This window comes from Trachypithecus francoisi, unplaced genomic scaffold, assembly GCF_009764315.1.
Source record: "Trachypithecus francoisi isolate TF-2019V2 unplaced genomic scaffold, Tfra_2.0 Contig01440, whole genome shotgun sequence".
NCBI classification, from domain to species: domain Eukaryota; kingdom Metazoa; phylum Chordata; class Mammalia; order Primates; family Cercopithecidae; genus Trachypithecus; species Trachypithecus francoisi.
Window position 1 is genome coordinate 9,598,459 of NW_022681431.1, and position 27,896 is coordinate 9,626,354.

The 27,896-nt window shown below is 59.4% G+C and overlaps 2 protein-coding genes across 6 annotated transcripts; both read right to left on the reverse strand.

The window, feature by feature from the left end:
* Nucleotides 1–1,147: 1,147 nt before the first annotated feature.
* NUDT18 (nudix hydrolase 18) lies at nucleotides 1,148–3,804 on the reverse strand. The gene is made up of 3 exons (XM_033227717.1): nucleotides 3,405–3,804; nucleotides 2,406–2,619; nucleotides 1,148–2,170 (listed from the first exon to the last, which is right to left on the reverse strand). The coding sequence occupies exons 1-3, from the start codon at nucleotides 3,564–3,566 to the stop codon at nucleotides 1,575–1,577; spliced, it is 972 nt and encodes a 323-aa protein (XP_033083608.1). The 5' UTR covers nucleotides 3,567–3,804; the 3' UTR covers nucleotides 1,148–1,574.
* A 4,838-nt stretch (nucleotides 3,805–8,642) lies between these two features.
* HR (HR lysine demethylase and nuclear receptor corepressor) lies at nucleotides 8,643–27,185 on the reverse strand. 5 transcript variants are annotated; one of them, XM_033227740.1, is made up of 20 exons: nucleotides 27,065–27,185; nucleotides 24,235–24,854; nucleotides 22,370–23,017; nucleotides 20,853–21,645; nucleotides 19,407–19,557; nucleotides 19,136–19,329; nucleotides 17,467–17,634; nucleotides 16,609–16,698; nucleotides 16,322–16,437; nucleotides 15,435–15,516; nucleotides 14,890–15,053; nucleotides 14,541–14,783; nucleotides 14,168–14,333; nucleotides 13,930–13,999; nucleotides 13,585–13,715; nucleotides 13,325–13,444; nucleotides 13,111–13,226; nucleotides 11,071–11,235; nucleotides 10,497–10,625; nucleotides 8,643–9,979 (listed from the first exon to the last, which is right to left on the reverse strand). In XM_033227740.1, exons 3-20 carry the CDS (start codon nucleotides 22,973–22,975, stop codon nucleotides 9,917–9,919), a joined length of 3,567 nt encoding a protein of 1,188 aa, XP_033083631.1. In that variant the 5' UTR covers nucleotides 22,976–23,017; nucleotides 24,235–24,854; nucleotides 27,065–27,185; the 3' UTR covers nucleotides 8,643–9,916. The 5 variants fall into 5 exon arrangements, with proteins under 5 accessions (XP_033083631.1, XP_033083642.1, XP_033083623.1 ...); XM_033227751.1 differs by lacking the exon at nucleotides 27,065–27,185 and having other exon boundaries at nucleotides 17,467–17,631; nucleotides 24,235–25,670; XM_033227732.1 differs by lacking the exon at nucleotides 27,065–27,185 and having other exon boundaries at nucleotides 24,235–24,996.
* Nucleotides 27,186–27,896: the final 711 nt, after the last annotated feature.

The window sequence follows — 27,896 nt, forward strand, 5'->3', positions numbered from 1 at the left end:
AAGTGTTTCCTTGGTCAGAATCAGAAATCTCTACCGTAGAACACTTGATATATTTTATTTGTTCATTTCCTTTGATTTTCGCTTAAATGTTCTTTCTTTTCTCTTTTTTCTTTTGAGAGAGGGTCTTGCTCTTTTACCCAGACTGGAGTGCAGTGGCCTGATCATGGCTCACTGCAGCCTCCACCTTCGGGGCTCAAGCAATCCTCCTGCGTCAGCCTCCTGAGTAGCTGGGATTTACAGGTGTGCGCCACCTCACCTGGGTTTGTTTTGTTTTGTTTTTTTTCTGTAGAGACAGGGTCTCACTATGTTGCCCAGGCTGGCTTCAAGCAATCCTCTTGCCTTCAAGCGATCCTCCTGCCTTAGCCTCCCAAGGCACTGGGATAACAGGTGTGAGCCACCGTCCCTGGCCAAAGTTCTTTTTTTTTTTTTTTTTTTGAGACAGTCTGCCCAGGCTGGAGCTCAGCTCACTGCAACCTCTGCTTCTGGGGTTCAAGCGATTCTCCTGCCTCAGCCTCCTAAGTATCTTGGATTACAGGCATCTGCCAACATGAACGGCTAGTTTTGTGTATTTTTAGTAGAGATGGGGTTTTGCCATGTTGGCCAGGCTGGTCTCAAACTCCTGACCTCAAGTGATCCACCTGCATCAGCCTACCAAAAAGTGTTGGGATTACAGGCGTGAGCCACTGTGCCTGGCCACTTATTAAAAAAAAAAAAAAAAAAAAAAAATTCCTACCGTGATTCAGCCAGGCTGAAGGGAAATGAAAAAAAGGTTTGGTCTGGTGTGGGCTGAAGCTGTGAAAAGGCAGAGGCAGGAAAGCCGGGGAAGGGTCTGTGCCAGGGAGGCTCAAGGAGAGAGCAGAGGCAGCACCTGCAGCCTGTCCCACGTGAAGTTCCTCTGGGGCCGCCCACTGCCCAATCCTTGGAGGACTCAGCTGTGTTTCATTCGGGATGGGTCCCCTCAGAGTCACATCCCGGACCAACAGGCCAGCTGGAAGGAGCCCCGGGGGCCATGCTGGACAGCAGACTGGCCCACACTGTCAGTGCACTGGGAAAGGCATGGGTGGCTGTGGGTAACACGAGGGGAACAGCAGCTCCTGGACAGCAGTCCCCAACACTTGCTCCCCACAGAGACGTTTAGGCAGGGAGGCAAGGTAAGTAACACCTCTTTACTCAGCAAGGGGCTCCTCCCTCGGGAGACCTTCCCCAGTGCCCCTCCAGGCTCCAAGGGCGTGGAAGGATCAGGATGCAGGCCTTTCCCAAAGAGGGCACAGAACATGATGAGGAGATGCCACTGGTGGTGCAGAAAGCTCCCCATCCCCCTGGGGAGAGGTGTCAGTGTGCCCTCAGGGTTGTCAGGTCCTGAGCTTTGGACTCCTTGCTTGGTTAAAGGCACTGTCCCTTGTGCAATGTAGAGGAATGCTCCTCAAAGCATCTCTCCTGGGAACCAGGAGAGCCGCCCCTGCTCCCAATGCAACAAGATCCCTGATCGCCAGCCTCTTGCCTCCCTCAGAGGGAGACACGTCTGCACTGGAGGGAGCATGGCTGCCTAGCTCCTTGTCACCTCCTCCACCTCCCTATCTGTTCACTGGGACAACAGAGGATCCCTGAAGCCGCTTGAGGAGCTGGCTTTGCAGGTCTTCCTCCGTCACCTTCCACCAAAAGAAGTTCTCACCCCGAATCTTTGGGGGTTCATCCTGGATCCCTGGGCTCCGAAAAGCCACGGTCACCAGCACATTCAGACAGATGCCATCACTGTGATCTCGGCCCAGGTGCTGCAGTCCAAGCAACCCCTTGATCTCCACCACCAAGTGGTGCAGGGTCAGACACTCCTGCAGCAGCCGCAGGATGGCCATCTTCATGCCACCCCTCTGCTCCACAGGGTCGAGGCCACAGGCAGTGACAGGCAAATGAGGAATCCCCACTGTGCCCACCAACACCCACACTGTCTGGGCGCTGGTAAAGGTGACCACGAGCCGCTGGCAGACCAGATCACAGGGTAGCTCTTGCGGCAGAATGACAGGGTGCCTGGACTGCTGGCGATACTGGGCGGCTAGCTCAACCAGGTGCAGGATGTCATGGGCTCGCAGTGGAGTGGGCAGGGAGCTCCGTAGGTACCAGGCAGCCTGCAGGGACTCCGCATCGGCCTCCTTGGAAGTCTTGAGAATTCCACCTGGGGGAAATGTGGGGTATGGGGCAGGGACAGTCTGTGTGGAGAGAAGTGCAGGTGTGGCAGTCAACAGACATCCCTGACCCAGAAGAGAGGCCCCCAGCCCAAAGGCTGGAATCTGCCCATGCCAGCCTGTGCCAGTCATAACAGGACTGGCTGTGGAGGGGCTCACCTCACGGAGGAGCTGGGGGAAAGGTGTCAACTGGCCCTGTTCACACTGCCTCCAGGTGGGCCATACCTGTGGGGCGAGCGAGGAACACGAAGCGGACCCAGGAGGGGCCCCGCTCCTCCACGGACAGCAGTGTCTCGGGCTCACAGTGCAGCCCCGCCTCCTCCTTCACCTCCCGCTGCAGCGCCTCCACGATGGTCTCCCCCGGCTCCATTCTCCCCGCAGGCAGGTACCACGACCCCCGGCACTCCCTCTTGGCCTCCTGGATCAGTAGCACCTCATCCTGAGGGGACAAAGGATCCTCACTTCCTGCCACAGCCTTCCCTCCCCCCGGGACCAGGGGACACCTCAAACACAGTCTCCCAAGACTCCCTTCTGGGTGGACACCCTCAATCCGGCTAGCGCTCCAGGAGACCTGCCCTCGTGTCGCTGGGGGCTGCAGCCCTCTCCTCCTTGCAATTCGTCCCTCTCTGGATTTAGGAAGACTTCCATTTCAGGAAGGGCTGAGATTCCTGGAAGCTGCTTCAGGGGCTGGAGATGAGGCCCCAGAGTGAGGGTCACCATGTGTCTTGCACTGATTTGCGTCTGTACATGTCACTGTGTATCTCTCGCCTCCAACGGCGTGGTTTACACACTGTGATGGGTCCTCACACTGGGGTCTGGCTTTGAAACACGACCCCCCACCTCCACTCTGTACAACCCCATGGCCCTGGCCCTGGTCCTTCTAGTTGTCATTACATCGCCCACTACAGGGATCAGCACCAAAGGCCTGAGCGTAAAGTCGGGTTGAGCCACTGCTACCCGGGGGACCCTGGGCATTCCACTAGACTCTGGGGAAGGGAAGGAATGAGGCCTAGGGATGAGACAAACAGGCCCCGGGCCTCAGTTTCCTCTTCTGCATATCGGGACGAACGCAGGGCATAGATGCGAGTGGGAGTGGGAGTGCTTTGCAAAACTGGGAAGCGCCACGCACGCGGCAGCGCTGGCTGTGGCCGTTGGGTCTTCTGTCCCCACCTGGGCTGGCTGCACGCTCCCGAGGCCCAGCGGGCCCGGCGGGCGGCCGCTCACCTGCTCGCTGAGGAACACGGCCAGCACCACGTAGCACACGTTCTTCCGCAGCCGCACGGGCACCGGCGGCTCCCCGGCTGGCGCCGAGTCGCAGCTCTGCACGCTCGGCCCCTGGCCCGCCAGCACGGCAGCCAGCGCTCCCGTCAGGCCCTCCGAGGCCATCGGGTCCCCTGCGGGGCGGCGCCCTTGGGTACTCGCAGACTGCCTGAGCCGAGCCGCGGGCGAGCGTGGGCTCCGGCGCCCTCTCCCAGTCCCTGCGGCAGCAGGCCGGTCCCGCACGAGAACGCGGAAGCGCACGCGAACGCGGAAGCGCACGCGAGCCCTGGCCACTGATAGGCTGCGCGGCGCCGCGGCCTGCCCGGATTGGCCGGCCCGCGGCAGTCTCCGAAGGGGCGGGGCCACCCGGGGCCGCCCGGCAACTGGGTGGGCGCCGGGCCGGATCCCCGAGGACCCCGCCCGGGTTCTGCCGCCTGTCACTCCCGCACGCTCAGGACGTCTCCCAGACGCCCCGGACTCGCCAACTCCTCGAGCGCGCACTGGGCTGCAGGAGCTCCGACCGTGACGTCATCCTTCCTGCAGGGCGCGTTGCGCCGCAGGGGCAGGCGACTATGACGCGACAAGCCCGGTGACGTCACGGAGGCCCGGGGCCGCCCCTTGGACCCACTGCCCCGCTGTTGCCGTGAACACACGATGGCATTGCCGGAGTTGATCGTCTCCCAAATAACTTTCTTCTCACTCCATTCAAGAGTAATAAATGTCACGTGGCCTGTGGGGAGGGGCACGTAAACCCCTGCCTTTAAGGAGATTCTGTTGTAGTTGGAGAGATGGACGGAGTCCTAGATGAGGAGTCAGCTGAAGGTTCGAGACTAAGTGCTAAATGCTTGGTTTGGGCAGGAAGAGTGACAGGCGCTGGGAGGAGGGAAGGGGAAGGACTGGGGATGGCGGGAAGGATGGGGGCTGAGAGAGGGCTGCCGTCAGCCGGCCCATCCTCATCAGTGTGCCTCTGCCCACCGCATTTCCCACGCAGCTCAAGGCCCTCTCCGCTGCAGATGGTGCGCCCGGGGAGGGCGGGGGTGGGGCCCCGCTCCTCCATCCTTGTCGTCACCCTCCCACCTAGCGTGCAGGACCTGGCGCGTGGAGAGCAGGGTGGGGGTTGTTGTGGCGAGCGCCTGCTCCTCTCCCAGCTCGGCCTTTCCTCCTTCACCCGCCCCTCAGAACTGGAAGGCAAGGCCAGCTGGAAGGGATCTGCGAAGCAGGCCGTCTGGCTCCTCACCCGGCAGAGGCCACCCGTTTCTTCTCCCTCGGCTGGTTTTGTGCGCCTCCCTGCTTGATGGTGTGGACAAAGCTCAGGACCTGGAGCCAAATGGCCAGCCCCTGCTGGCTGGCTTGCTCTGTGCTCCTGGGTGAGTTGAGCCTCAATTTTCTTATTTGTAGAGTAGGGTCATAACAATTCTTGTTTTACGGGGGTGTTGGGAAGGTACGACAATCGGAGAGGAGCTGTGTGGATTGTCCAGTACTGGGCACCGTCCCCAGGCAGCCCACCAACCCTCAAGGGTGGGCCCTCTCCACCACAGCTCTTCTTGCTACCACACGCAAGGCCCGCCTTCATGAAATGTGCCTTTTGTTACCCGCTAGAGACAGAGTTTCACTCTGTTGCTCAGATTGGAGGTGCAGTGGCATGATCACAGATCCTACTACAGCCTTGGTCTCTTGGGTTTGAGCCATCCTCCTGCCCCAGACTCCTGAGTAGCTGGGGTTGCAGGTGTGCACCACCATGCCCGGCTAAATTTTTAATTTTTAATTTTTATTTCTTTGTAGAAACGAGAGTCTTGCTATATTGTCCAGGCTGGTCTTGAACTCCTGGCCTCAGTGATCCTCCTGCCTTGGCCTCCCAAAGTTCTGTGGTTGCAGGCATGAGCCACCGTGCCTGGTGAAATGTGCCTGTAGAGAGAGCTGCCTTAGAACTGGACTCAGGAACTCCAGCAACGCAGGATGTGTCTCTTTAGGCTTCTCTCACCTGCTGATACCACAGGCTCCCTGGAGGCAGGGCCCTGTGTTAGGCTGTGGGATGTCCCTACAAGGCCCATGAATTTTGAGGCACTTGCTGAACGCAGCTGGGCTAAGCCCTGTCCTGGACCTCTCACCTCCCAAATAACTACAGACACAGGACCCCAGGACTGCACAGCAGCTTGTCAACATATTTGCTGTGTGTGTGTGTGTGTGTGTGTGTATGTCTTGTGCGTGCCCGCACATGTGTGAATCCCTCAGTTTTCCCACCTGTGAAGTGGGGGCAGGTTGGTCCCAGACTCCTGTCTGCCTCGCAGGGATGATTTGAGAGAGTGAGATCATGTCTGGACAGGGCTCTGGGAGCTTCAGAGGCAGCCTAAGGTAAACAACAGAAAGCCTCACTGCCCAGAGAGCAGAGACCGCAGCAAACCAAGGCTCCATGCCTCCCATTATCCACGGGGGGAAAGCCCTCCCCAAAAGCCCCTTGTAAACTGTGAAGGGAGTGCTGAGACAACAGAGAGGCAGGCGTTCCCAAGACCTTGGGAGAGAATAGCAGCCAGACAGAGGTTGGAGAGGCGCTGAGACAAGGGAGACAGCTGAGGGAGGATGGGAGGCTGGATAGGAACCACCAGGGTCCCCATCAAGTCAACTGTGTGTCCTCCAGTCCCAGAGAGGGAAGAACCCTGGCCAGTGTGGTGGGCCACACAGCATGGTGAATGGCAGTAACCTAATGCTCCCAGCACCCATGGGAGCCAAGCCAGAGCCAGCCATTTCAGGGCATGTGCCGGGGGTAAGCGGGGGGAAGCACATGAGCAGGAAGGCCTGGGTAGGTGGCCATGGGGATGGGGACAGGGACGGGGCAGGCAGGGCAAGGTTGTATCAGGGCATCTGTGATGCTAGAGTCATGGACAGAGCAACAAGACCTGTGTCTTGACAAGGTAGGAAGGTGAGGAGGGCAGGAACCCAAGCTACAGTGGGAGAGGGAGGGCTGGCCACAGGCTAGCTCTCTGAGGGACCCTGGGGATGCCACATCTACCCTCCGGGCCATCTGTCAAATGCAGGCATGGTTGGATCCTGGAACAGAAAAAGGGCATTCGTGAAAAAACTGGTGAAATCCCGGTGAGGCCTGTTGCTTCGTTAGTAGTGTGGTATCAATATTAATTTCGTAGTTTTGATCAAGGCACCATGGTTATGTAAGATGTTCACAATAGGGGAGGCTGGGTGAAGGATAATTGGGAACTTCCTGTGCTATCTTTGTGACTCAGCTGTAAATCTAAAATTATTTCAAAATAAAAAGCCTGAGCATGTATATTCAGGGCAGCTTGAATCTATGCTCCTGGGTAAAAAGGGAAAAAAAAAAAGTCTAAGAATTTTATCAGAGAAAAAGGAAAGAAGGCATTGGATATGCAACCCTGCGCTCACTTCCAGCTTGGCTGGTTGTATGTCTGGGATTTCTGAGCCACAGAGGGGCTGCAGCAGAGCACAGCTGGTAGACCCTGTGAGCAGTAGAGGCCCGAGGGTCTCTGTGAGGAACAGTGCCACCGAGTGCCCCATGAGGAGTCTCGGGCTCAGTGCCTACCTGGCCTGGCTGCATTCTCAGGAACAATGCTGGGACAAATGAACATTGATTCGCTTCTGTTTACAAAGAGACCAAATATATCCTCAAGGGCATTGTGACCCACCTGGAAGGACAAAGGGGGTGAAGAGGAGATAAGGTCTTTTGGGGAAGACAGAGGCTCAGTGATGCACTGTCCCCACCCCTAATGGGTAAAATTCAGAGAACTGTCTTCCCACAGGAACGACCCCAGATTTGGGGTTCTGAGGTGACATCAGAATATGACTATGGAAGATGAAGTGAGGCATGGTGGATCACGCTTGTAATCCCAGAACTTTGGGAGGCCAAGGTGGGCAGATTGCTTGAGCCCAGGAGTTCGAGACCAGCCTGGGTAGTGTGGCAAGACCCTGTCTCTACGAAAACTACCAAAATTAGTCAGGCATGGTGGCACGCACCTGTAGTCCCAGCTACTCAGGAGGCTGAGGTGGGAGGATGGCATGAGTCCAGGAGGCAGAGGTTGCAGTGAGCTGAGATTGCGTCACTGCATTCCAGCCTGGGTGACGGAGTGAGACCCTGTCTCAAACGAAAGGTGAAACGTAGGTAGGAATGGGTCATTCAGGACCACTTGGAACATGATCAGCTATAAAATAAAGCACATACATTGGAAGAAGAAGGACAGAGAGGAGGGCAAGCCTGTCTTTAAATTCCACTAAGAGTTAAAACTATAATGTGAACAAGGTGGCTTGACTCAGAAAACCTGGTTCAAATCCTGTTCTGCCACTAAAATTGCTATACGACCTTGGGTAATTTACTTAATTGTAGTTTGCCTGTTTCTTCTTCTGTAAAATGGAAATAAATCCTATCTGTCTCAAAATCATGATAACGGATTAACTGAAATCATTTTAATGAAAGGGGTGAAATGAGATTAATAATAATTATTATTATTATTATTTTAGAGACAGGGTCTTGCTCTGTCACCCAAGCTGGAGTGCAGTGGCGTGATCTTGGGTCATTGCAATCTCCACCTCCCAGGTTCAAGCGATTCTTCTGCCTCAGCCTCTGGAGTAGCTGGGATTACAGGCGCCTGCCACCATGCCCGGCTAATTTTTTTTTTTTTTTTTTTTTTGGTATTTTAGTAGAGACAGGGTTTCACCATGTTGGCCAGGCTGGTCTTGAACTCCTGACCTCAAGTGATCCACCTGTCTCTGCCTCCCAAAGTGCTAGGATTACAGGGGTGAACCACCTCGCCTGGCCAGATGAGATCAATTAAATGAAAACAATAGCAAAGTAAACGTAGAGTTACCAGTTTTTTCTTTTCTCCTCTTTATCCCATAAAAAGATGAAAATAACTGAGTTCTCCAAACAATGAAGAAAGCCTTTTTTTTTTTTTTTTAAATAAAGGATGATTTTGTTAATCATGGCAAAGCCACTTAATGGAATATAAACAGTCATTTAAAATGAAGGTTAGGTAGCAACACAGAAAATGATGATGATATGGTGTTGAAAGAAAGAAAACAAAGACAAAACACAGCAATCCAGCCACGTGTACAGCAAATCCTTGGGGAAAGCACTGGGAGGGAATACGCCAAAATACTCATAGTAGTTGGAGGTGTGTAATGATAGGCTTGAAGGTGACTTTCTTATTTTCTAAATGTTCTGAAAGTATATTACACTTATAATAATAATAAAAAAAAAACTTTATTTAATAAAAAAAATTCCCCAAACCACAGCAGGAACAATTAGGTACGACAAGAGTGGGAGTGCTTTTCTTTGTAAGGCTGAGATACACAAGGGAAGCCGGAGAGGGCAGAGCGCCACTGGAAGGTTGCAGGCGTGGGGTGGGGACAGGGAGGGGTCGGCTGTCTGAAGCAGTCAGGCTCAGTCCCAGGGTGGCTGGGCCTGGCATCGGTCACGGCCACCAAGGGCAGACAGATGGGGCAAGGGCTCCTCTGGGCCACACTTCTGGATCTCCAGGAGAGGTGGGGCGGCCTGGAGCTTGCTGGGTGGAGTAGGGCTCCGGAGTCTCTGCACAGGGAGGTCACCTCGTGGCTGTGCCCCAGGACTCTGCCTTGCCTGCTGTTGCACTCAGGAGCATCTTTGGGGAATAGCCGTCCACCCCACCCAAAGGTTCCTCAGTGGGAGGCAAGGACCCAGGCCCCGGAGGAAGGAGGAAGAGCAGGCAGTGGTGTCCTGTCCCTCAGGCCCCAGCTCCGGGCTGCCCTACTCCATTTGCCTCTACTCTAGGGCAGATTTCCATGTCCCCCTCCCTCCCTGGACCATGTGGCCTGCAGGGGCAGGGCCAACCACACTGGCAGCAGTCACAAAACAACAGACTTTAATGGAAATCATGAAGGAGGGAAGGGGGCGGACCTGGAAGGGGCTGAGTGACATCGCCCATGCCGCTCCCTCACCCAAGCCTGAGCAGCTCCTGATGCCACCCTCTTCTCACACTCCCCAGATCTTTTGGCAGGAGGACGGAAGGTCAGGGACCCCTTGTTCAGCATGCCTGCAGTGAGCCCAGTGGGGATGCGGTGGTAGAAGTGGAGCTGGGGCAGTAGAGCAGGCTCAGCAGGAGTGAGCAGCAGGAGGAGGTGTTGCTTAAGCCAGAATGATTCCCGAGGTCCCCCAAGGAAGGGCTGTTTGTCTCCTGGGTCGGGGAGGAGTAGGGGTTAGAGGAAGTCAATCGACCCCAGTGCAGGCCTGGTACCATGGAGAGGGGCACAGGGTGGGGGAGGTGCCAGCCTGAGAAGGACAGGTGTGAGCTAGGTGGCACTGTGGTTGTTGGTTTAAGGGGGAGGGGAACAGGGTGCCCTGCTTGTGCCCAGAGTGGTGCTTGTGGCGTTGACCAGAAATCCTCAAGTCCCCTAGCATCATTCCCTGCTAAAGTTGTACCTGGGCTGAGCACCTGGTCTACCTGTCCCCACTCCGACCCCAAACACCCAGCATCCCTCTATTTGGCCTCCTGCAGTGTCCCCACGGCCACCTTCACTGCTTGGAACACAGCCCAGTCCATCTAGGAAAAAGAGAGAGGACAAAGCATTTTCAGCCACATTCCTGGACCCCCCACTGTCCCCCACCCTACTTAAAAGGAATACTCTGGCCAGGTGCAGTGGCTCACACCTGTAATCCCAGCACTTTGGGAGGCCGAAGTGGGTAGATCATTTGAGGTCAGGAGTTCGAGACCAGCCTGGCTAACATGGTAAAACCCCCACCTCTACTAAAAAAAAAAAAAATCAGCCAGATGTGGTGGTGGGCACCTGTAATCCCAGCTACTTGGGAGACTGAGGCCAGAGAACCGCTTGAACCCAGGAGGCGGAGGTTGCAGGGAGCTGAGATAGTGCCACTGCACTCCAGCCTGGGCGACAGAGCAAGACTCCGTCTCAAAAAACAAAACGAAACAAAATAGAAAGAATACAGAGTAACTGTCTGCTTGGCACAGGGTGGGATCTACTATGTCCACCAAAGCTGTGGCACAGGGAGGTGGGAGGCTTGGGCAGCACACCCAGCCTGCTGGCCCATATCCCACTCACCTGGGCACAAAGCAGGCGGCAGTCAGGGTGAAGGCTGGATCCCTGGTGGCAGAGCTGAGCAGAGAGGGCAGAGGTCTCAGGGGAGAGGAAGTGCTGAGTGACGCTGACTGTGCTCACCAGGCCCTGCACCTGTGTCGGGGGAACATGGACAGTGAGGCTCAAGATCACACATCCTCTCCCTGTCCCCCTGGTCCCTGAGGTTCGCTTCCTCTAATGACACCCACTCCTGACCCCTAGCTCTGAGAGAGCAGATTCCTGGATGCACCACTGGACACCTCAAAGGCTGGGCCAAAACCGGGCCTCAGGACTGCCGGAGAGACCCCGAAGTCTCCCCGCGAGCCCCCTGACTTCAGCATGCCCAGGAAAACAGGAGTGGACTCTGGCGCCAGTCCCAGTTGGGCTCAGTGTCTTCAAGGCCTCTTGGCTCCCCAGTTTTCTCTTCCCCACAGCAGCGTGTGGCTCCCTGCCCTGCCTGGCTCTTGGGTATTGAGGGGATGTTGGACGCCTGCGGCCTTGATAGGGTCGCTCCTGCCATCCTGATCTCCCCGCAGAGCCCCTGCCCGCTGGGAAGCACCTGGTGGGGAGCCCCTGCAGGCACCAGCACGGCCTCTCCGGGGGCCTGGAGCAGGGTCCAGCAGCTCACGCCCCACTCCTCCCGCAGGCGCCGCCGCAGCCCTGCATCCAGGTAGCAGCTGCCTGGGGCGCCAGGCTCCAGGGCGCCTGCCCCGGCCGGGCACACCTCAAAGAAGAGAAGGGGGAATGAGCAAGATGGGGAGGGAAGGGCAGGGCTGCAGGAGGATGGGACATGGACTTTCCAGAGGCCAGAGGTGGAGAAAAGAGCTGAAGGGTGAAGTCTTGAAGGGCTGGCAGGGAGGGTATGGTTGGGTTTGTTTGGGGCTGGGGCAGCTCAGGTTGGCAGAACACACATTTGGCTGGAAGGAGCTTAGAAGGAAGGGGTTCAAGGCCCTACAGGTGGGCAGACTGAATCCCTGCTTTTCTGGGGCTGGAGGCCTTTAACAGCCTCTGTGACCTCAGCCCCTCTGCTCCCTCTCTCAATGATGCCCCTTTCTGCAAAGCCAAGGGAGACGTCCTGCATAATCCCAGTTCATAAACTGTCTACCAGGACTTCTTACTCTGGAATGGCCAGAATTGTGTGCTAAGTGGTAGGTGAGCAGGGAGCTGTATGTCCCTGGGGAGACAACTCAAAGCGTTCATCAGGGTCTCCCTAAGATTCTGGACGCGGAAAAGGGAACGACCACTGTGAGGCTGTGAGTGCCAGCGAGTGAACAGGCTTTCGGGCCAGGCCCAGGTCTCTGCAGCAGCCACAGCTACGGGGACCTCACAAGCCCAACCAGAGCAGGGAGCTCTCTGGGCAGGCAGGGACTCGCGGAGGCCAGAGGTGCCCAGGGAACATGTGCAAAGGGGACGCCGGCATCATGCTCCAACCTGCCACCAGCCCAATCCACCCCCTTCAGCAAGGACCTCAGCCATTGCCCCTGGGCTTAGGGCTGCAAGATGGGGCCATCAGGGAAGGGAAGGCTAGTGAAACCAATGGGACCCTAGAGGAGTCCTGGTTGGGTGCCAAGATTCCTTTGCTCTTGGAGATTCAGGTCCATCCTGGAGCTGAGCAGTGTTTCCCAGGCCACCCAGGGAGACTGTGCCCCTCAGCCCTGCCCCATGAGTCACTGGGTTGGGCCGTGGGGACTGCCCACGGCCAGCCACACCCAGCCCGGAAGAGGCCATCTGCGTGTGGAGGTGTGCGCCCCTCTGCATGTCCCAGCATCTGTGTGTGCATCTACACGTGTGTATGCCTGTGGGCAGGAGGAGTGCACACCATGCTGGCCTCTGCAAGTCTCCGTGTGTGTGCTTTGGCGAGGGGTGACACTAGGTGGAAGTCTTTTCCCCAGGATAATGAGGGCCCAGCTGGACTTGGGAACCACGGGGCTGCCCTCGCCTTACCCCTGGGCTCTCCTCCCCTGCGCCTCAAGCTTCTTGCCTCCATGCCACCCCATCACTTTCCCCTTCCCTGGCTCCTCACCTGACCCATCTCTCCTTCCACTTCCCTCAGCCCCCTTCCTTGCTAGCCCCTCCAGGAGCACCTCGTCCAGGCAGTCTCCCCTAACAAGATGCAAATACCAAAAGAGGGGCAGCAGGACGGAGTCTCCGAAGGGAGGGAAGGCTGCCTGCCTCCAGGAATAGCACAGAGTAGTGACCTGGGGCCATGACAGACAGAAGCTCAGATCCCAGCCCTGCCACTGAGCCTCGGTGTTCTCATTTGCCAATGGGAAAGGAGCAGTACCTGCCTCATGGGGCAGGGGACTGAGACAGGTAACAGATATTACGCCTAAGGCCCTGGTACCACGTCCAGCCTCAGGCAGCTGGTGCTGTCATTTCATCCTCAGGTCCAGGCTCTCCTGCCACAAACCCCTGCCACTTCTCTGAGCCCCATGGCAGAACTCTGGGTCCCCTGTGCCTTCTCTGCACCTGTCTGTGCGAGTTGGTCTGTGCAGTTCACCTGAGGGCATGGGGCGGGGAGCGAGCACACTAGGGTGGGACTGGACGAGCTTCTAGGGCTGAGCAGGGGGAAGGGTAGGGCTCTCGGCTGCCTCCTCACCATCTGGAGAAAGCGGCGGATGCGCTGGGCGTCCTGTGCCCGGAACACGTGCCACACAGTGCTGACCTGGCTGCCCGGAGACCAGAGCCCCTCCCCGTCCAAGCCTGAAAGGAAGTCTGAGGAGGAAAGAGCAGTCAGGCAAGCCCTGGGCTGGTGGCAATGGACACTCGCCTCTGTATCTTGTCCCTGCTCCTGCCTCTGGCCAAGGACCTACCTTTCTGTGCCCGGTGCCAGGCAGGCAGTGGTGCCTCGGCGTGCACCAGGATGCTGACCAGGTCAGCCACCTCCACACAGAGGTTCTTGGTCCCCAGGTGTCCCCGGTGTGGGCTCACACCTGCGTGGCAATAGAGAAAGAACAGTTAGAAATGGAATCAGAGAAGCACTTGAAGTCCCAGGGCCTTGGCACAGATGCTCGTGTGCCCCGAGATGACAGGCACGGGAGTAGGGACTGAGCAGGAGTGGAGGGACACTCACCATAGGCTGCCCAGAGTTGGGGCTCCAGTGGACGCAGGGCAAGGCCAGGTGGGAGGTAGGAAGCCAGGTTGAGTTTTCCATGGTGGGCGCAGTACTCCGGGAGTGGCAGGCTGGCAGCTAGGTTCTCCACCCTATGGGGCGAGGGGGTCATGCCCAGCAGGCCCAACCCGCGCACCAGAGACCCCATCAAGGCCCTCCCACTGCCAAGGTAACTCCCAGAGGGCAAACATGAGAGTACCGGGGGGGACAGGGTGGGGGTGGGGGGCAGAGGAGGCGGGGAGGGCTGAACCAGGTGGGGCCTGCAGTGGCTGGGGAGGTAGGGCTGGCCCTTGGTGACATACACACCTGCTGGTGTCCTCATCCCCCAGAGCTCGATGCAGCAGCAGGACAGAGCCCTCGTCTGACTTTGGGCGAACTACAGGAGAAGATAGAACGGCCACTGGCCTCCTCGGCTCCAAAGCCCCTGCCCCGGTAGCAGCAACACCTGCTTCCAGCCCCTCAGGGTTACTCTGGGACTCCTCTGCCACCCGGTCCCTAGGGCTTGGGCTCCCAGATCCCTCTCCCCTGTGTCGGGGACACTTACGCTCAGGCCAGGAGAAGCCCTCCCAGAATGCTGTGCTGCCCAGGCTGGTGGGCTGGGGAGGCCCGAGGGGACTCAGTGCCTGCACCTGGCCTCCAAGCGCCCCAAGAGCTTCTGTCCCCCACAGGTTGCCCTGCAATGTCCTTTGGATCCCTGACACCAACACAGGCTGTGGTGGGAAAGGAAGGAGGCCATGAGGAGAATGGCCAGGGTGCCCGCCGTGGCCAGGCAACAGTGTGTTGTAAGGGCAGTAGAACAGCTCAGGGACAGCCCTCTTGCTCCCTCTGAGCCATTAGGTCTGTCTGGGCCTAGGGACCAAGGCCCCAAGTGGCAGGTGGGGTGGCCAGGGCTGGGAGGGGGGCGCAGAGTGCCTCACCTGGCCCTGCCTCCAGTGCTCCTGGAAGAGGCGGAAGCCACGCCGAGGCCGAGGCCGGGGCTCCTGCAGCCACAGCAAAGCCCCCGGGGGAGGCAGTCGGGGCCGCACTGGAGAGAGAGGCAGGCCCAGGCCCTTGCGCAAGCCCGGGCCAGCTCGAAGCCCCGGCCCCAGGGCTTTCTCCTGGATCTTCCGTTCCACCACCTGTGCGATAATGCTGTCCAGGATGTTGGTGATGCGGTCGTCCTGCAGGAAGGGGTACAGTGGCTCAGGACCCGCTGGGCCCCGCAGGGAGGGCAGGCCCAGCCTCTGGTCCCCTGGCTCCTAGCCCTCCCTCCATGCCCTCACTCACGCTGGGCAGGGCCGGAGTGACGGGGGCGAAGGCCATATGTATTCGCTCATGGCCCAAGCAGAGTTTGACCGCGGTAGAAGCCAGCAGTTCGCAGAGAGAAGGACAAGGCAGGGGTGCTTGGCCAGCACGGTCCTCTGCTGGGGTCTCAGTGGAATCGGGGGTCTCTGTTGGGGGGGAAGAGGGTGGGGGGCTTCGTGTTTGGTCCTTCGCTTCCCCTTGAGGCCCTGTTGCCCATGCTGCTCTTCCCTCTCTTCCTGGCCAAGCCCACTCTCTCCCCAGCCAGCATCCCCCACCGCAGCTCTGCACTGGGTCTCCCCACTCTACTGCCTTTCCTGCTGGCAGCTCCAGAGCCTCTAAAAAGAGGGGTTCGGGGGGGTCTGGCCAAAGAAGGTGTTTGGAGGCGTGTCCTGAGGGGAGTGGTGGAGATTATTGGGGGTGGGAGGGTTGCTAAATCCCTGGAGACTTCTGCTGGTTGTCCCCTCCTGCCTCAAACTCTGGCCCAGCCTCCCTCCTGCACAGGCCGAGGGGCAAGAGGAGCCGCTCACCCTCTTTGATGCTCTTGGTCCTGTGGGTGTCGCCATTGCACGAAGGTTGTGGAGTTGGGGGCATTTTCTGTGTCAATTCCTTCTGTTAAACCCATCCACCACCCCCCAATCCAACCAGAGATTTTAAAATGGCAGACACAGTTCAACACAACCCACAAGAATGAACAATGGACTCTTGTCAGTCCTAAAATTGTGTTTATAGGAGCAAAATGCTATAGGATATAACATTAGGTGGAAAAAAGTTGCTCATAGACTTCTACCTATGGTAGGGTCTATAGTCTACTAAAATAGACAAATGGCTGGAAAGAAATATGTCAAAACTAATGGTGGCATTAAGGTCATCGTCATTTTCTTCCTTATACTTGTCTGTATATTTGGAAATTTTTCCAAATTTTCCACAATGGGTATATAACACAGTGTCTGGCACCCAAAATGCATTCAATGAACGATTTATTTTGAATGGATGACTTTTATAAGAAGAACATGAACTTCATAAAAACTTCAAATGCACATTGAGCGCCTGCTAGGTGTTAGGTGCCGGGGAGACTGAGAAGGTGGGCCAACACTCCACCCAAAGGAACCCATGGCCTGGGGACCGGGCCATACCAACAAGCACCTCTAGCGTGATGTGGCAAGCGCTGAACTAGAATACACACAGAGTAGGGCAGATATGCTCCAGGAAGGCAGGGGGTGAGGACCTCCGGGTGGGGGGAGGCAGCGCTCAAGATCGTGCATGGCTCCTGCTCCCCAAGGTGGGAATTAGCCTGATTCCACAGGCTTCTCTCTTGCTCTTCATCCCCACCAAAAAAGCAAAGGGGGCCAAACCCCTGCAAAGGTCAGTCATTTGCAGGCATGGTACCCAACCGGTGGCATTCCCTGGGTCTTACCTGCTGGCCTGCATCCCCGGGGGCCCACACCCGGGCATCAGCTTGGCAGGGGCAGTGCCCCCGGATATCAAACTTGACCCAGACCTGGTGCATTGCAGTGCTCAGCTCTGCCAAAGCTGGGGGTGGGGGTGGGCAGGAGAGGGAGGTTGGTGGTGAGTGTAGACCAACAGGCAGCTTGGCCTTGCCAAGCAGAAGGGCATGGCACTTGGGGGAGGGATAATCAGACAGGAAGCTGGTCTCTCTCAGGACCCAACCTCTGCACGCCCCACCCCTCCAAGACGGCTCACCCTGGCTGGAGACAAACTGGGTCAGCATCAGGGAGCAGGCAGCGTGCCCAGCCTCCTGCGTGCACTCCTCCGTGGACTGCTCCCGAGAGCCTGTAGGGCAGGAAGGGAAAAGCTGCAAGTCCAGAAATCAAGGTAATCACAGGTTAAGGTCAGAGAAGGTCAGGACACGATATCTAAATCAGGGGACTCAATAGTCCATAAAACTCGTGCTTTCTGGGAAACCTGGGTCACATAGAGACACAGCACTCTTTGCTCGTAGAATGACAGCCTTTAACGTGCTCAGATGCTTTGCAAGCCCTTAGGCTAACCATGTGGAAGACAATGTTCTAAAACGTATCTGACCCTGGAGCTCTTTTTGGTCATTCCTACTGGAACACAGGGAAATTTCAAGCTCTCACATGGCCAACTTGAGCCAAGGGGGAGAAAGCTGAGAACCATGAAAAGAACAGGACAAAATCAGAAGACCTGAGTCTAAGTCCTGGCCGCAACACTTTACTAACTGTGTGACCTTGGACAAGTCACTTATCCTCTGAGTTTTTCTTATCTGGAAAGCAAAAGCAATAATACCCACTTCACAGTGTTACAGCAGGTTTTAAAAGGTGCCCGCTGAACAGAGTGGGAGACAACGAGTAGGCACATTCGTCTTTGTTTAAGGGTGGTCAAGGGCACAGGCATGGTCCTCTGATCTGCAGAGAGGGGAAGTCTGCTCTAAGGGCATTGAGCCACCATGGCTGAGGCTGGGGCTGCTCAGGGAGTAGGGGGCTTTTTGGGGAGAGGCAGTCAACGAATGACCACAGGCTTGCAGCAGTCCCCCTGAGGGCTCCATCCCGCCCTCCCACCCCCAGCCCCTCTCCCTACCTGCTTTCTCCCTGGCCCGCCCAGCGCCTGCCACACAACCGCAGGCCACACACAGGCGGTGGCTGCAACGGGGACATCGCCAGTGGGTGTTGAAGAGTCCGTGGTGGCAACGGCTGCAGCAGCATGGAATGCCTGGGTTGTCCTCTGTCACGGCTGGCCCTTGGCCTGCTGACCACGGAGAGAACAGGGTCAGAGGGTGAAGGCAACAGGCCCCAGTGGAAGGCTTCATGTGGCAAGGATCCAGGCAGGGGCAGGAGAAGCAGGGAGCAGCTTCCATGGAGGGGCCCCCCAGGGAAGGGAGACAAGCCCCTCGACAGCTACCCACTGCTTACTCCTCAGCCCTGTCAAGAGCCTCGCTGCAGAAACCATCCTGTCCAGCAAAGCTCTCCAGGGATAGTGGAGGCCTCAGCTCCACCATTCCTGCCCCACACCCAGCCCTGCCCCAGGGACTTCCCCACTGGCCCTGCATTACTAATCCACACCGCTTCTAGCTCACGCTTTCCTCCACCTCCTTCCCTCCAAGCCGTATGTGCTACCAGAAATGGTAACCATGCTCAGGTGCCATTTCCTCCAGGAGACTTTGTTGTCGTTGTTTTGAGATAGGGTCTCACTCTGTCACCTAGGCTGGAATGCAGTGGTGTGATTACAGCTCACGGCAGTCTCCATCTCCTGGGCTCAAGTGATCCTCCCACCTTGGCCTCCCAAAGTGCTGGGATTACAGGCATGAGCCACTGCACCCAGCCAGGAGTGGGGTTTTCTAAGAGCCGAGTATCAGACTAAGCCATTGTTGGTAGGTGGAAAAGGTGCCACTGAGTACAGTTCAACAAACGCCTTGCCTTTGGGTGCAGGGGATTCAGAGGTGGTCAGGACTTGGCCCTGCCTCACAGTGCACACATTCTGGGTAGGGAGATGGACCCATAAATATGGCAATGACTGTGGCACCATGAGGCGGGTGCTGAGGAAAATGCCAGGGAAGGGTGAGGATGGGAATGCAGGCGAGCTTCCCAAGACGGCCCCAGAGGATGAGTAAGTTTTCATTCACCAGGTAGAAAGGGAGGAGCAGGGCATTCCAGACACAGGGACAGCCAGTGCCAAGGCCTGAGGGGATGACAAGCTCCAGGGAGCCGGGAAAGGAAGGATGGGTGGCGTGTGTGCTGGGAACCCAGGCTGGGAGTGGCAGGAGCTGACAGGGAGCAGGGAGCTGGCTGAAGATGCACCAAGGGGTCTGGCCTGTCTGAGGCAAGAAGGAGCCCCGGGGGTCTCCACCCAAAAACTGACCGGCAGCCCAGGGCTGTGTGCTTACGAGGAACTCCCTCTGCTGCGGAAGGGCGACCAGAGAGAGCGCCTGCAGCCAGAGGGACCTTAGCCCAGGTCCTGCCAGCCCTCCAGGCCCAGGAGCTTCGCCTGACCCCCAACCCCTCAGGAGCTCCCCCACCTCCCAGTGCCTTGCCGATACTTGGCACTCATTCTTGTTTTCCCAGCAAGCCCAAAAACTCCCAGAGAACTGGGCTGTACCCAGTTTGACACCTTCCTGATGTCCCCACCCAGGCCAGGAGCTCTTCCGAGGTTGCCTTAGGTCGAGGAGCCGGCAGTGTGGGTGGGGTCAGGGGAGGGACACCTGGGGCTCCCCCTACAGAGACCCCATGCAGACCCAGGAGGTCCTGTTCACCTTCCCGCTGGGCCCAGGCCAGGGCTTCCCGCTCCCTCCTCAGCAGGCGGCACAGTCGGTCCCCCAGACCACTGAGCAGATGCTTGGCGAGGCCTGTGCTGAGCCCGCCATCAGGGCCGGACCCTGGGCCTTCCTCAGAGCTGGAGTTGGCGGCTGTGTCTTCCTCCTGCTGCAGTTCCCCTCCCAGAGGTGATCTGGAGAGAGGGCAAGGGGAGATGAGGAGGGAGCCCTGGCGGGAGGGCACTGGAGGCGTCCAGGGGCAACGGCTCACCTCCGCACTTGCTGAAAGTGGCCGGCAGGCCCTCCTCCCTCTCCAGCTGCCTGGGCACAACTTTGGCACTGAGCCAGTTTTGCAGGGAGAGCCAGGCATGGTATGTCCTGAAGTCCTGGGTCCTGGAGACTGGCCTGGCCATCTCGGGGTCCTGAGGAGACAATGTGGAGGTCAGGAGTCTGGGCTTCCTGGGCTGCTGAGAACCCCATCCCAGCCTTAGCGCCCACCCCGTCCACACTCAGACCCAGCCCAGTTCCTCGCCCGAGGCCTCTGAAGCTTAATTCAGAACCAGCGAGAGTGGACCAGGCAGCTGGAAGGCTCGCACACCAGGCTGAGCAGGGAGTCTGAGGATGCCCTGACAGGGACCGGCAGCCGAGGGAAGAGGTTGTCTGTGTGTTGAGCCCAAGGCTTTGGGCAGCTGGGGCGATCGTCCTGACACATGTGCAGGACCCAGTCAGTGTAGACTTTGGATAGCTCCACTGAAGGCTTAGTGATACCGCTGGCTGTGTGACATGAGGAGATAATCCCAAAGTGGACGGAGGGCGCCGGAAGGTGAGAAGGCCGGAGAGTTTCGACACAGGCCACAGGTGCAGTAACCCAAGAAGGCGAAAGGGCCAACTACCCAGCCAGGGCAGAGGCCTGGGAGGGCACACACAGGCCCATGCCAGGTGCAGGGGCATTTGAGCAAGGCCATGGAGAGTCCTGATCCACACCCGGCTATCCAGGAAGCTGAAAAACTGAAGTGATCCCGAAGAACTGAGGCTGAGGCCGGCAGTGCCAGGCCTTCCGTGGAGGGCACAGTGTAGCAGATGACTCCAGGGTGTGCCCAGAGCCCTAACACTGGCAGAGTCCAAACTGAGTATCCAGTTCCCTCTGGCCAAGAGAGCAGCCATTCCTGGGACAGGACAAGGGATCCTTCAGGAGAAGCAATTCCCCAAACAGGGATTTGTGGCACAAGCAGTCATCGCAGTGAACATTTACTGAGTGTTCACTGGGTGCCAGGAATTCTTCCAAGCCCTTGCTATGAATTATTCTAGCATTTAACTTTTACAGCAGTCTTCCTGAGGTAGGTGCCATCTTCATCCCTATTTTATAGATGAAGTAACTGAGGCCCAGAGAGGTGAAGTTGCTCATCCTAGGCCACACAGCTACCAATCAGCAAAGTCAGGGACGAGGTGCTCTGGCTCCAGAGCTGTGCTCTGAACCATGTCATTATACTGCTACCAACACACCAGGGCTTGGGAGGAGACAAAGATAGAAGCTATTTGCTAGAAGGCTCTGGCCTAGAGATGCTGAAGAACTCCCAGAGAGCCATCGCGATCCAGGTGGGAGGCTAACCACTGGCTGTGGTCCATTCATAAAGCCTACGGACCCCGCCCCATGTGAAGCCCCAGCCCCGGCTGCCCCCTCCCATGCAGGGCCTGCAGCCCCTCCCGGCCCCCTTACCTCTCTGGTCATCATGCTGTCCCGAATCCGCCTCCTTGTTCCCTATCGATGTGTCCCGCACCTCCTGCCAACCCCCAGCCCCCTGTTCTGCAGTGCCTGGGAAAGGGTCCGGTGGCCGCTTGGGGGCTGGGCCGCCCACTGCTCCTTGGATCTCGGGGCTGCCTGCCCTTTTGAGGGCCCGGAGCTGAGCAACCGGCCTCTCCTCGGCCTCAGGGCAGCCGCGTGGACATTCAAACTGCTCCGAGTGCCGTGTGAGCCATGTCTTCTTCAGTTTGGTGTGGTGGCTGGGGGGACAGGCCCTGGGGCCAGAGGCCTTGTTCACTTCCTCACTGGGTTCGCTGGCTCCACTGGCACCCCCCTCCAGGCCCTCCTGGCACTTCCCACAAGAGCCAAGACCCCCATCTTTAGTGGGTGGATAGGATGAGCAGCAGCCCCGCTGGGTGATAGGTGGCTCGGGAGAGGGGCACCTTGGTGTGGCTGGTGGCCCCAGCTGGTACCCAAGGCTCCCACCGCTTGGTCCAGCCCAGACATTGCCAAGAGTATGAACGAGGCCTGGGTGATAAGCGGGCCAGGGGGTCCGGGGCACAGTGTCTGGCTGCCCCAGGAAGAGTGGGCAAGGATTCTGCTGACGGCCAGCTCCCATCTCTCCATCCCTCTGGTGCAGTGAAGGACATTCAGCCTCGCCGGCTCTCTGCAGGTGCCCCCCAGGGTTTAAACCCAACAACCCTGGTTCCGCAGCTGCCAAGGGCTCTTTTGCCAACCTGAGAATGCTCGGATCCTTGTGGTAAAAGCCCTAAAGAGGGGAGAAAGTGTTACGCCTGGGCTGACTTGGGCTCCCCGTGCCTAAATGTATGGGCAGAACTGACAAGTAAGAAGGAAGGGGAGAATACTGAAGCCCTCACATTCTGATTAATAAATGGCACTGCCCTAGGTCTCTGGAGTGCCTCCGACACTGTCCTGGCAACCCCCACCTCCTCCCCCAGGATTTCTCAGACTTCCTCACAAGGAAGTCTAAGAACTAAAGGGTCCTGGCACAGCCAAAGGGCATCCAGTGTCTGTTTGGGCCGTTTGGCGTCCTGTGCCATACTGAGTTTTAAGTGTTTTAAAATCTCATCCCTGGGAGTGGGAGTCATCTATGGGGGAGGTGCCCTAGACATGGGCCATGGGGTCCCCTGCACATCCCATTCTCAGATAGAGGGGCCTTCTCTGCCCGCCCATCTCCTCCCAGGACAAGCCACACATTCCAAGGCCACAGTTCCCAGGACCTTATCCTAGGCAGACAATGGGTGAGTCAGTGGCTGCAATGACCTGAGGGCATGGGAGGCCTAGAGAGATGGAACTGCTCAGGGGAGGGCTTGCTTGGGGTTGACTGTGGGGTCCGGGACAGCTCCAAGCTGATAGACCCCTCTACCTCGGTGCTGCCTTCTCTTTTCATGACAGTGGAAGAACAGCTTGGGGACCACCGAGCCACTTTGCAAGGCCAGAGCCACAGGTACCCTCTCTGCCCCTGCACTCACCTTGCTGCCTAAGCTGAAGGCAGAGGGCACTTTGGGCTGGCCCCCGGAGTGTACCCAGGGGTGTGGGGCCAGGGGCCAGTCACGTGGACGCTCTGGGGTCAGGCCAGACACTAGGTAGGGTGGCAAGCAGGTGGGCACCCAGAAGGGAGCTCGCTCCAGGATCTTGGTCTCCAGAAGGAAAGGGCAGCTCCAGGGCCGGAAGGCCACAGGGTCACTCTTGAGATGGCCACCACTATGCTCAGGCATCAGGGGGCCACAGCGAGGTGGGCACGCTGGCCCGCAGAATGCCAGCGGATGGGTAAGCATGGCCTCCTTCCAGCGCAGTCCCTCTTTGCTGCCCAGCCAGTTGACCTTCCTCTCCCCATTCTGGGGGCCCTCGCCCTCCACGAGCGGGAGCGTGTCCTTGGGGCCCTGGGGGAAGCCAGGGGGAAGCCAGGAGTCTGGGGTGCTTGGGAAGCCCCCCCAAAAGGGAGCAGGCTCTCCCAGGCACAGCGGCCCACGGTGCAGGCCATCTGGAGGCGGGCTGCCGGGCTCCTGTCTGACGATGCGGTTCTCTGCGGCCGTCTTCTCCCAGGTGCCCTTCAGGAAGCTGGGCGTACTCTCCATCACTCTCCTGCCCTCATGGGGCTCTCCCAGAAGGGGGGGTCCCTGGAGCATAACCATCAAAGCATGAGCTTCTGGGGCACATTCCCCAAGCACCTTACTGCCTGGCACAGAGTGGGCACTGCCCTGGCAGCACCGAGGCAGCTCAAACTAGTAAGGCAAGTGCCAGCCCACAAGTGGGCACCGTGCTGCCTCTCCACATGCAGCCAGACGCATCTTGCTCCTCCAGTGTGGGGATATCATCCCTTCCCCAAATTCCACCTAGGCCAGTGCACCTCAGCAGAGGCTGCCATCGCTAGTAGGGCATGTCCTGGCCTCACGGAGCTAGGAATCTGCTCACGACCCATGAGGCAGGACAGAAAGTGGAAGGCCCTGAACGAGGAAAAAGGCTGGATCCTGAGCCTGACTCTGTCCTATGCTGCGTGGCCCCGGGCAAGTCATGTCACTCCTCTGGGCCTCAGTGTGCCCTTGAGGGTTGAGTCCTCTCAGAGGATTCTTCTCATCCTGCAATCAGTGGTTTTGGGGGTGCTGCTAGCCCAACCCTAGCCTACAGCCCCAGCCAGGTTTGTAGCCGTGGGAAGTGCAGGCCTGGCAGGCTGGAGTCACTGGGGAAAGCTGCCAGCCAGGGCCGGTGGCTGTGTCTCTCTCTACACCTGGGCGGCCCTGAGTCAGCCTCTTCCCAGAGCCCTGCAGTTTCTCGGCTTCTCAAGCAGAGTCCCAGGACAACTGCAGGAGGCTAGGAACCCCGCCCTGGCCCCCAGCGGGAAGAACGCGCCGGCACAGGGGAGGGGGATTAAGAAGCCTCAGCTGGATGGGTCAAATTGCCCTAGCCCCGCCAGCAGTGACAGGGCAGCCGCCACCGCCGCTGGAAACTTCAACTTGGCGGGGAGGGGAGAGGGAAGGAGGCGGGGAAAGCGGGCTGGGCCCCAGAGAGAGGCAAGGGAGGGAAAATTGAACGTGCGTACAAGGGACCAGGATGACAGGTGGCACTAGAGCGGCAGCGCTCTCTTGGCGCGGTCCCCTCGGCCAGCGCGACGAAGCCCCAGGCAAGAGGTGACGGCGCAGTGGCAGAGGGCGCCCAGGTTTTCTGGAGCCACGGCTCCGCCGTGGTCTGGCCGCGTCGGGGGTCCTAACTTTCAGGTGTCAGAATGGGTGGCCCAGCCCAGAGGGGCACGGGGAACTCACTCCGTACCGGCACCGCAGGCTCGGCTCAGAAATCCCCCGACACGAGTGTCCCCAGACGGCGCGCTCCTGGTGCTTACCTGGGCTTCACCGGCCGGTCGCGGCGCAGGCGGTGGCGGTCGTCGTGGCCGGCACCGGGCGCCTGCTCCCCATGGGCCAGTTTCGGGGCCTCCCGGCAGGCGGGCGAGGATACGTTCTCTCGCTCTGCTCAGCGCGCTCGCGCTCTCCTTTCCCCGGGGCGGCGGGGGCGCTCTAGGGCCGCAGGTTGGAGGGGTCGGACTCCGGGATCTGCAGGATGCGGCACACCGCGCGGATCGGCCGCACCAGCTTCTGGGCCGAGGCCGTGGGTTGCGCCATGGGACGCCGAGACTCCGTGCTGCGCCGCGGGGAGGGCCGGGCCGGGGCTAGGGAGCGGGTGCCCCCGGAGGGAGAGAAGGCGCCGGGCCGGGGGGAACACGCGCCCCGGGTCGGAGATGGCCGAGTGGGGGGAAAGGCCGAGGGGCCGGGGGAGGGGGTCGTGCCTGGATGGGGGTGCCGATCCTGGGAACCAGGAGAGAGGCACCGGCGAGGGCGCAGTACCGCGCAGCGCGGCTAATGGAGGTAGAGCGCGGCGGAGTGCGCAGCAGGACCTCTGATCGCCATCGCCAGACGCGCAACTGAGAGTGGGGAAGCTGCTCCGCCGGTTTCCTCCTCCAGCACCCTGCGGGAAACAGGAGCCCGTGATTCGGCGGCCGCGCCTGGGCCTGCCCCCTCCCGGGCCCCGGGGGCTTCCGCCAACGCCCCGGCGATGCCACCGGCTGCGCACGGGGAGAATGAGCCCTTTGTTCCCCCTCCCCCCCGCCGCACCCGGGCGCCTGCCGAGAGAGGCTCCCCCGGGGCAGCGTGCCAGCTTCCCAGCCGCCCCACCCTCCCGTGGGCCCGGCCCCGGAGCCTGGCAGGCGGGCGGCACCCCCACTATAGGTGCCAAGCCCGGGAACTGGAGCAAAGGGCGGGAGGGGCCGGACCAGGCCACGGTGGGGCGGGGTGCCCCCCAGGGTGCTAGGGCGGGGTGGCTGGGAGGGGACAGTGCCAGAGCTGGCAGGGGCAGACGAGTTCTCACGGGTCAGTGATGGGCGCTCTGGCCCACGCCAGCCGTGCTGTGCCTGCCGGGCCACTGGCTCCTGGTCCTCTCCAGCTCTGGCACATGGCACGCCCCACTGGCCTGTGTCTGCCCTGCCTCATCCTCACCTGGTCAAGCTGATCTTTGCCGTCTTCCACCCCAAACCTTTCCTAGACCCCTTCCAGAGCCCAAGGGCACAAAGGGTTGTGGCCTAGGACCTCTGGGAGGGCCTGGGCTCGGGTGTGTCCCTGGTCTAAGGGCCTTGATTTCGCCAAATGTCTGGAGAGGTCATGGGCCCAGATGAGCTCCCACACCGGCTCCAGACCCCGGGCTGTGAGTGTCTGCCCCATCCCCAGGGTTCCTGGTGCTTCCAGGCCCTGGAAGGGGCTGGAGAGGCGCCCATGGGAGTGGCTCCCGGGAGAGCACAGAGAGGAGGAGAGGAAATGGAAAAGCAGGGCACCCTCCACCCGAGGAAGCATCCCGGCTCCACTGCGGGGGTGGTTCCAGTGCAGACACAAACAGACAGATTCAAACACACACAGACAGATTCAGACTCACACAGAAACCCACACGCCCAACGGGCGCTTCCCTTCCCCTCAGGCACCCACCTCCCACCCTCAGCTACCCTGGCTCCCTGAGGAAGCCATCCTCAGCCTGCCTGGGACAGAAGCTGCACTCCCTCTTTCCCATCCCATGGAAGCGATGGGTTCTGGATGCCTCTAGCTTGGTCCCAAGTCACACCACCATCCCCGCAGAGGGAAGCCCTGAAGAGCCAGGAGCCTTCCTCCTAAGGGATGAGCAAGGCCTAGAGCCTTCTACCAATTGAGAAGAGTGGGGGTCCTGGGGAGCGGGGGCCTAAAGGAGTGGGCACTGGGCCGGACTTGGGCTGCGTTGGCATCGATTCACCCTGCCCCTGGCCTCCCCCCAGAGGCCAGTTCTGTGGGAAGGCAGGCTGGTAGGGGTTGTTTACATGACTGAGTAACACTCCCTTCCTCCCCAGCTCCCCTGAGGGTGGCTGGGACCTGAGTGTGCCAGGGGAGATGCTTGTAGAGGGTCTAACATGGACTGGAGGCCCCAGGCTCTGAGGCCCGGCCTCCCACTTCCAGGCTGGCTCCAGGGGTGAAGGTGAGGGACTAGGGTGTGCCTGTGGTCCCCCATCTGTGTCCTCTGGCCTCCCTCCTCAGCAGCCGAAGCTTGTGGGAGCGCCAGGGGGAGATTCCTGCGGCTTGGGGCCTGGAAGAGGCCAAGATGGGAGCCTGCGCTGTTCAGAACCCTGAAAGCCTATCGCTCACATCCCCAAAGGGGTTGGGGACTATCCCAGGGGTGTGGGGCGGATACCCCCCTACCCCAGTTGCCATGTCTGCTTTGTGAGGCCACAGTCCCTGGACTAGAGCAGCAGGGCTCTTGGGGACAGGCTGCTGAAAAGCCCAGGGGCTCGTGGGGACTTGCGGGGTGGAAGGAAGGACCTCTTCCCCACCCTCACTCAGCTCCCCATCCCGCTTTGGGGCCCATGCCACAGGCCCACAGAGTCCTTGTAGCCGGCTGTTCTGTGCCTGAAGACGGAGCAGAGCTGAGGAGACACACAAAAGACACAAACACAGAAGGAAAGCCACACGGCGCGTGGACACAATGCCAGACTCGTGGACAAAGGCAAGCTGACCAGCACCCCCAGCCATTCGTGGACCGAGCCCCAGCCCCTCACCGACCCCTGGCGCACTGACACACACTCGCTCGCTGACATACGCTCGTGCTGACGGGCACAGCAGCACTCACGAGCCGGCGGCCCTCATGCCATCCCCAGAGCCCCTTACCTGGGCAAGCACAGTGCCCCCCGGGCAGAGCAGCCCCCGGCCCAGGGGAGGGCAGCAGGCGGGGGCGGGGGAAGGAGCCCCGGAGAGTCAGGCCAAGCTGCCACTAATCTGGGCGGGGAGAGGGGGGGCACCCACGTCAGAGCGGGGACTGCCGGGTGGAGGGCATCTGAGGACATCCCCTCCCACACACGCGGCCGTCTGGGCACCTAGCCCTGCTTCCCCAGCCCCTCCATCCTTCAGACAGCTGAGGCTGGCCTCCCCCCACCCCACCCCCACCCTGTGGCAATGCCTGGGGGGGATGGGGGAGGGGAAATACCAGGCGAATTCTCTGGGGACCCGTGGGGGTGGGGGCAGGGGGTGGGGAGGAGGGGAAGGAAACTGTGGAGATGCGTTTGGAACCCAGAGGAAGCTCCGAAGCAGATGCCACCCTCCCCTCTCGCCCACCCACCTACATCCCTGACCTAATTCCTCTTCTCAGTCTGCACCTCCCAGTGCGCTTCCTCCTCCCCCCACCTCCCCTCCCCTCCAGGTTACCCCCACAAGCTACCCACCCGGGAAGAGGAAGCCAGCTCCACTCTGCCCTGGGCTTGGGACCTTTGTGCCTACCTGGAAACACCAACTGTGGCCCCCAGGATTTCTCCAGCAGCAGAGAATCCTCCTGCCCAGGCATCTGCCCCCTACGCAGCTCTTGAAACCCCTGATCCCTGATGCTGGGTAGAGGATGGAGCCAGAGCCTGGGTGCCACCTCCTTAACCCCCTCAAGGTGGAGGGCAGTGCCAACCAGCCCCGACCCAGCTTGGGCCAGGACTGTGTCAGAACTAGAGGCTAATCA

Bases quoted from the DNA above. Each gene is read 5' to 3' on its own strand.
- HR (XM_033227740.1), bottom strand. From the start codon at position 22,975: ATGGAGAGTACGCCCAGCTTCCTGAAGGGCACCTGGGAGAAGACGGCC. The intron at 19,558-20,852 runs GTAAGGGGGCCG...TTGTCTCCTCAG, and splicing joins ACAGCATGATGACCAGAGAG to GACCCCGAGATGGCCAGGCC. The intron at 19,330-19,406 runs GTGAGCCGTTGC...CCCTCTCTCCAG, and splicing joins CACTTTCAGCAAGTGCGGAG to ATCACCTCTGGGAGGGGAAC.
- NUDT18 (XM_033227717.1), bottom strand. From the start codon at position 3,566: ATGGCCTCGGAGGGCCTGACGGGAGCGCTGGCTGCCGTGCTGGCGGGC. The intron at 2,620-3,404 runs GTGAGCGGCCGC...TTGTCCCCTCAG, and splicing joins CCGTGTTCCTCAGCGAGCAG to GATGAGGTGCTACTGATCCA. The intron at 2,171-2,405 runs GTATGGCCCACC...CATTTCCCCCAG, and splicing joins GTTCCTCGCTCGCCCCACAG to GTGGAATTCTCAAGACTTCC.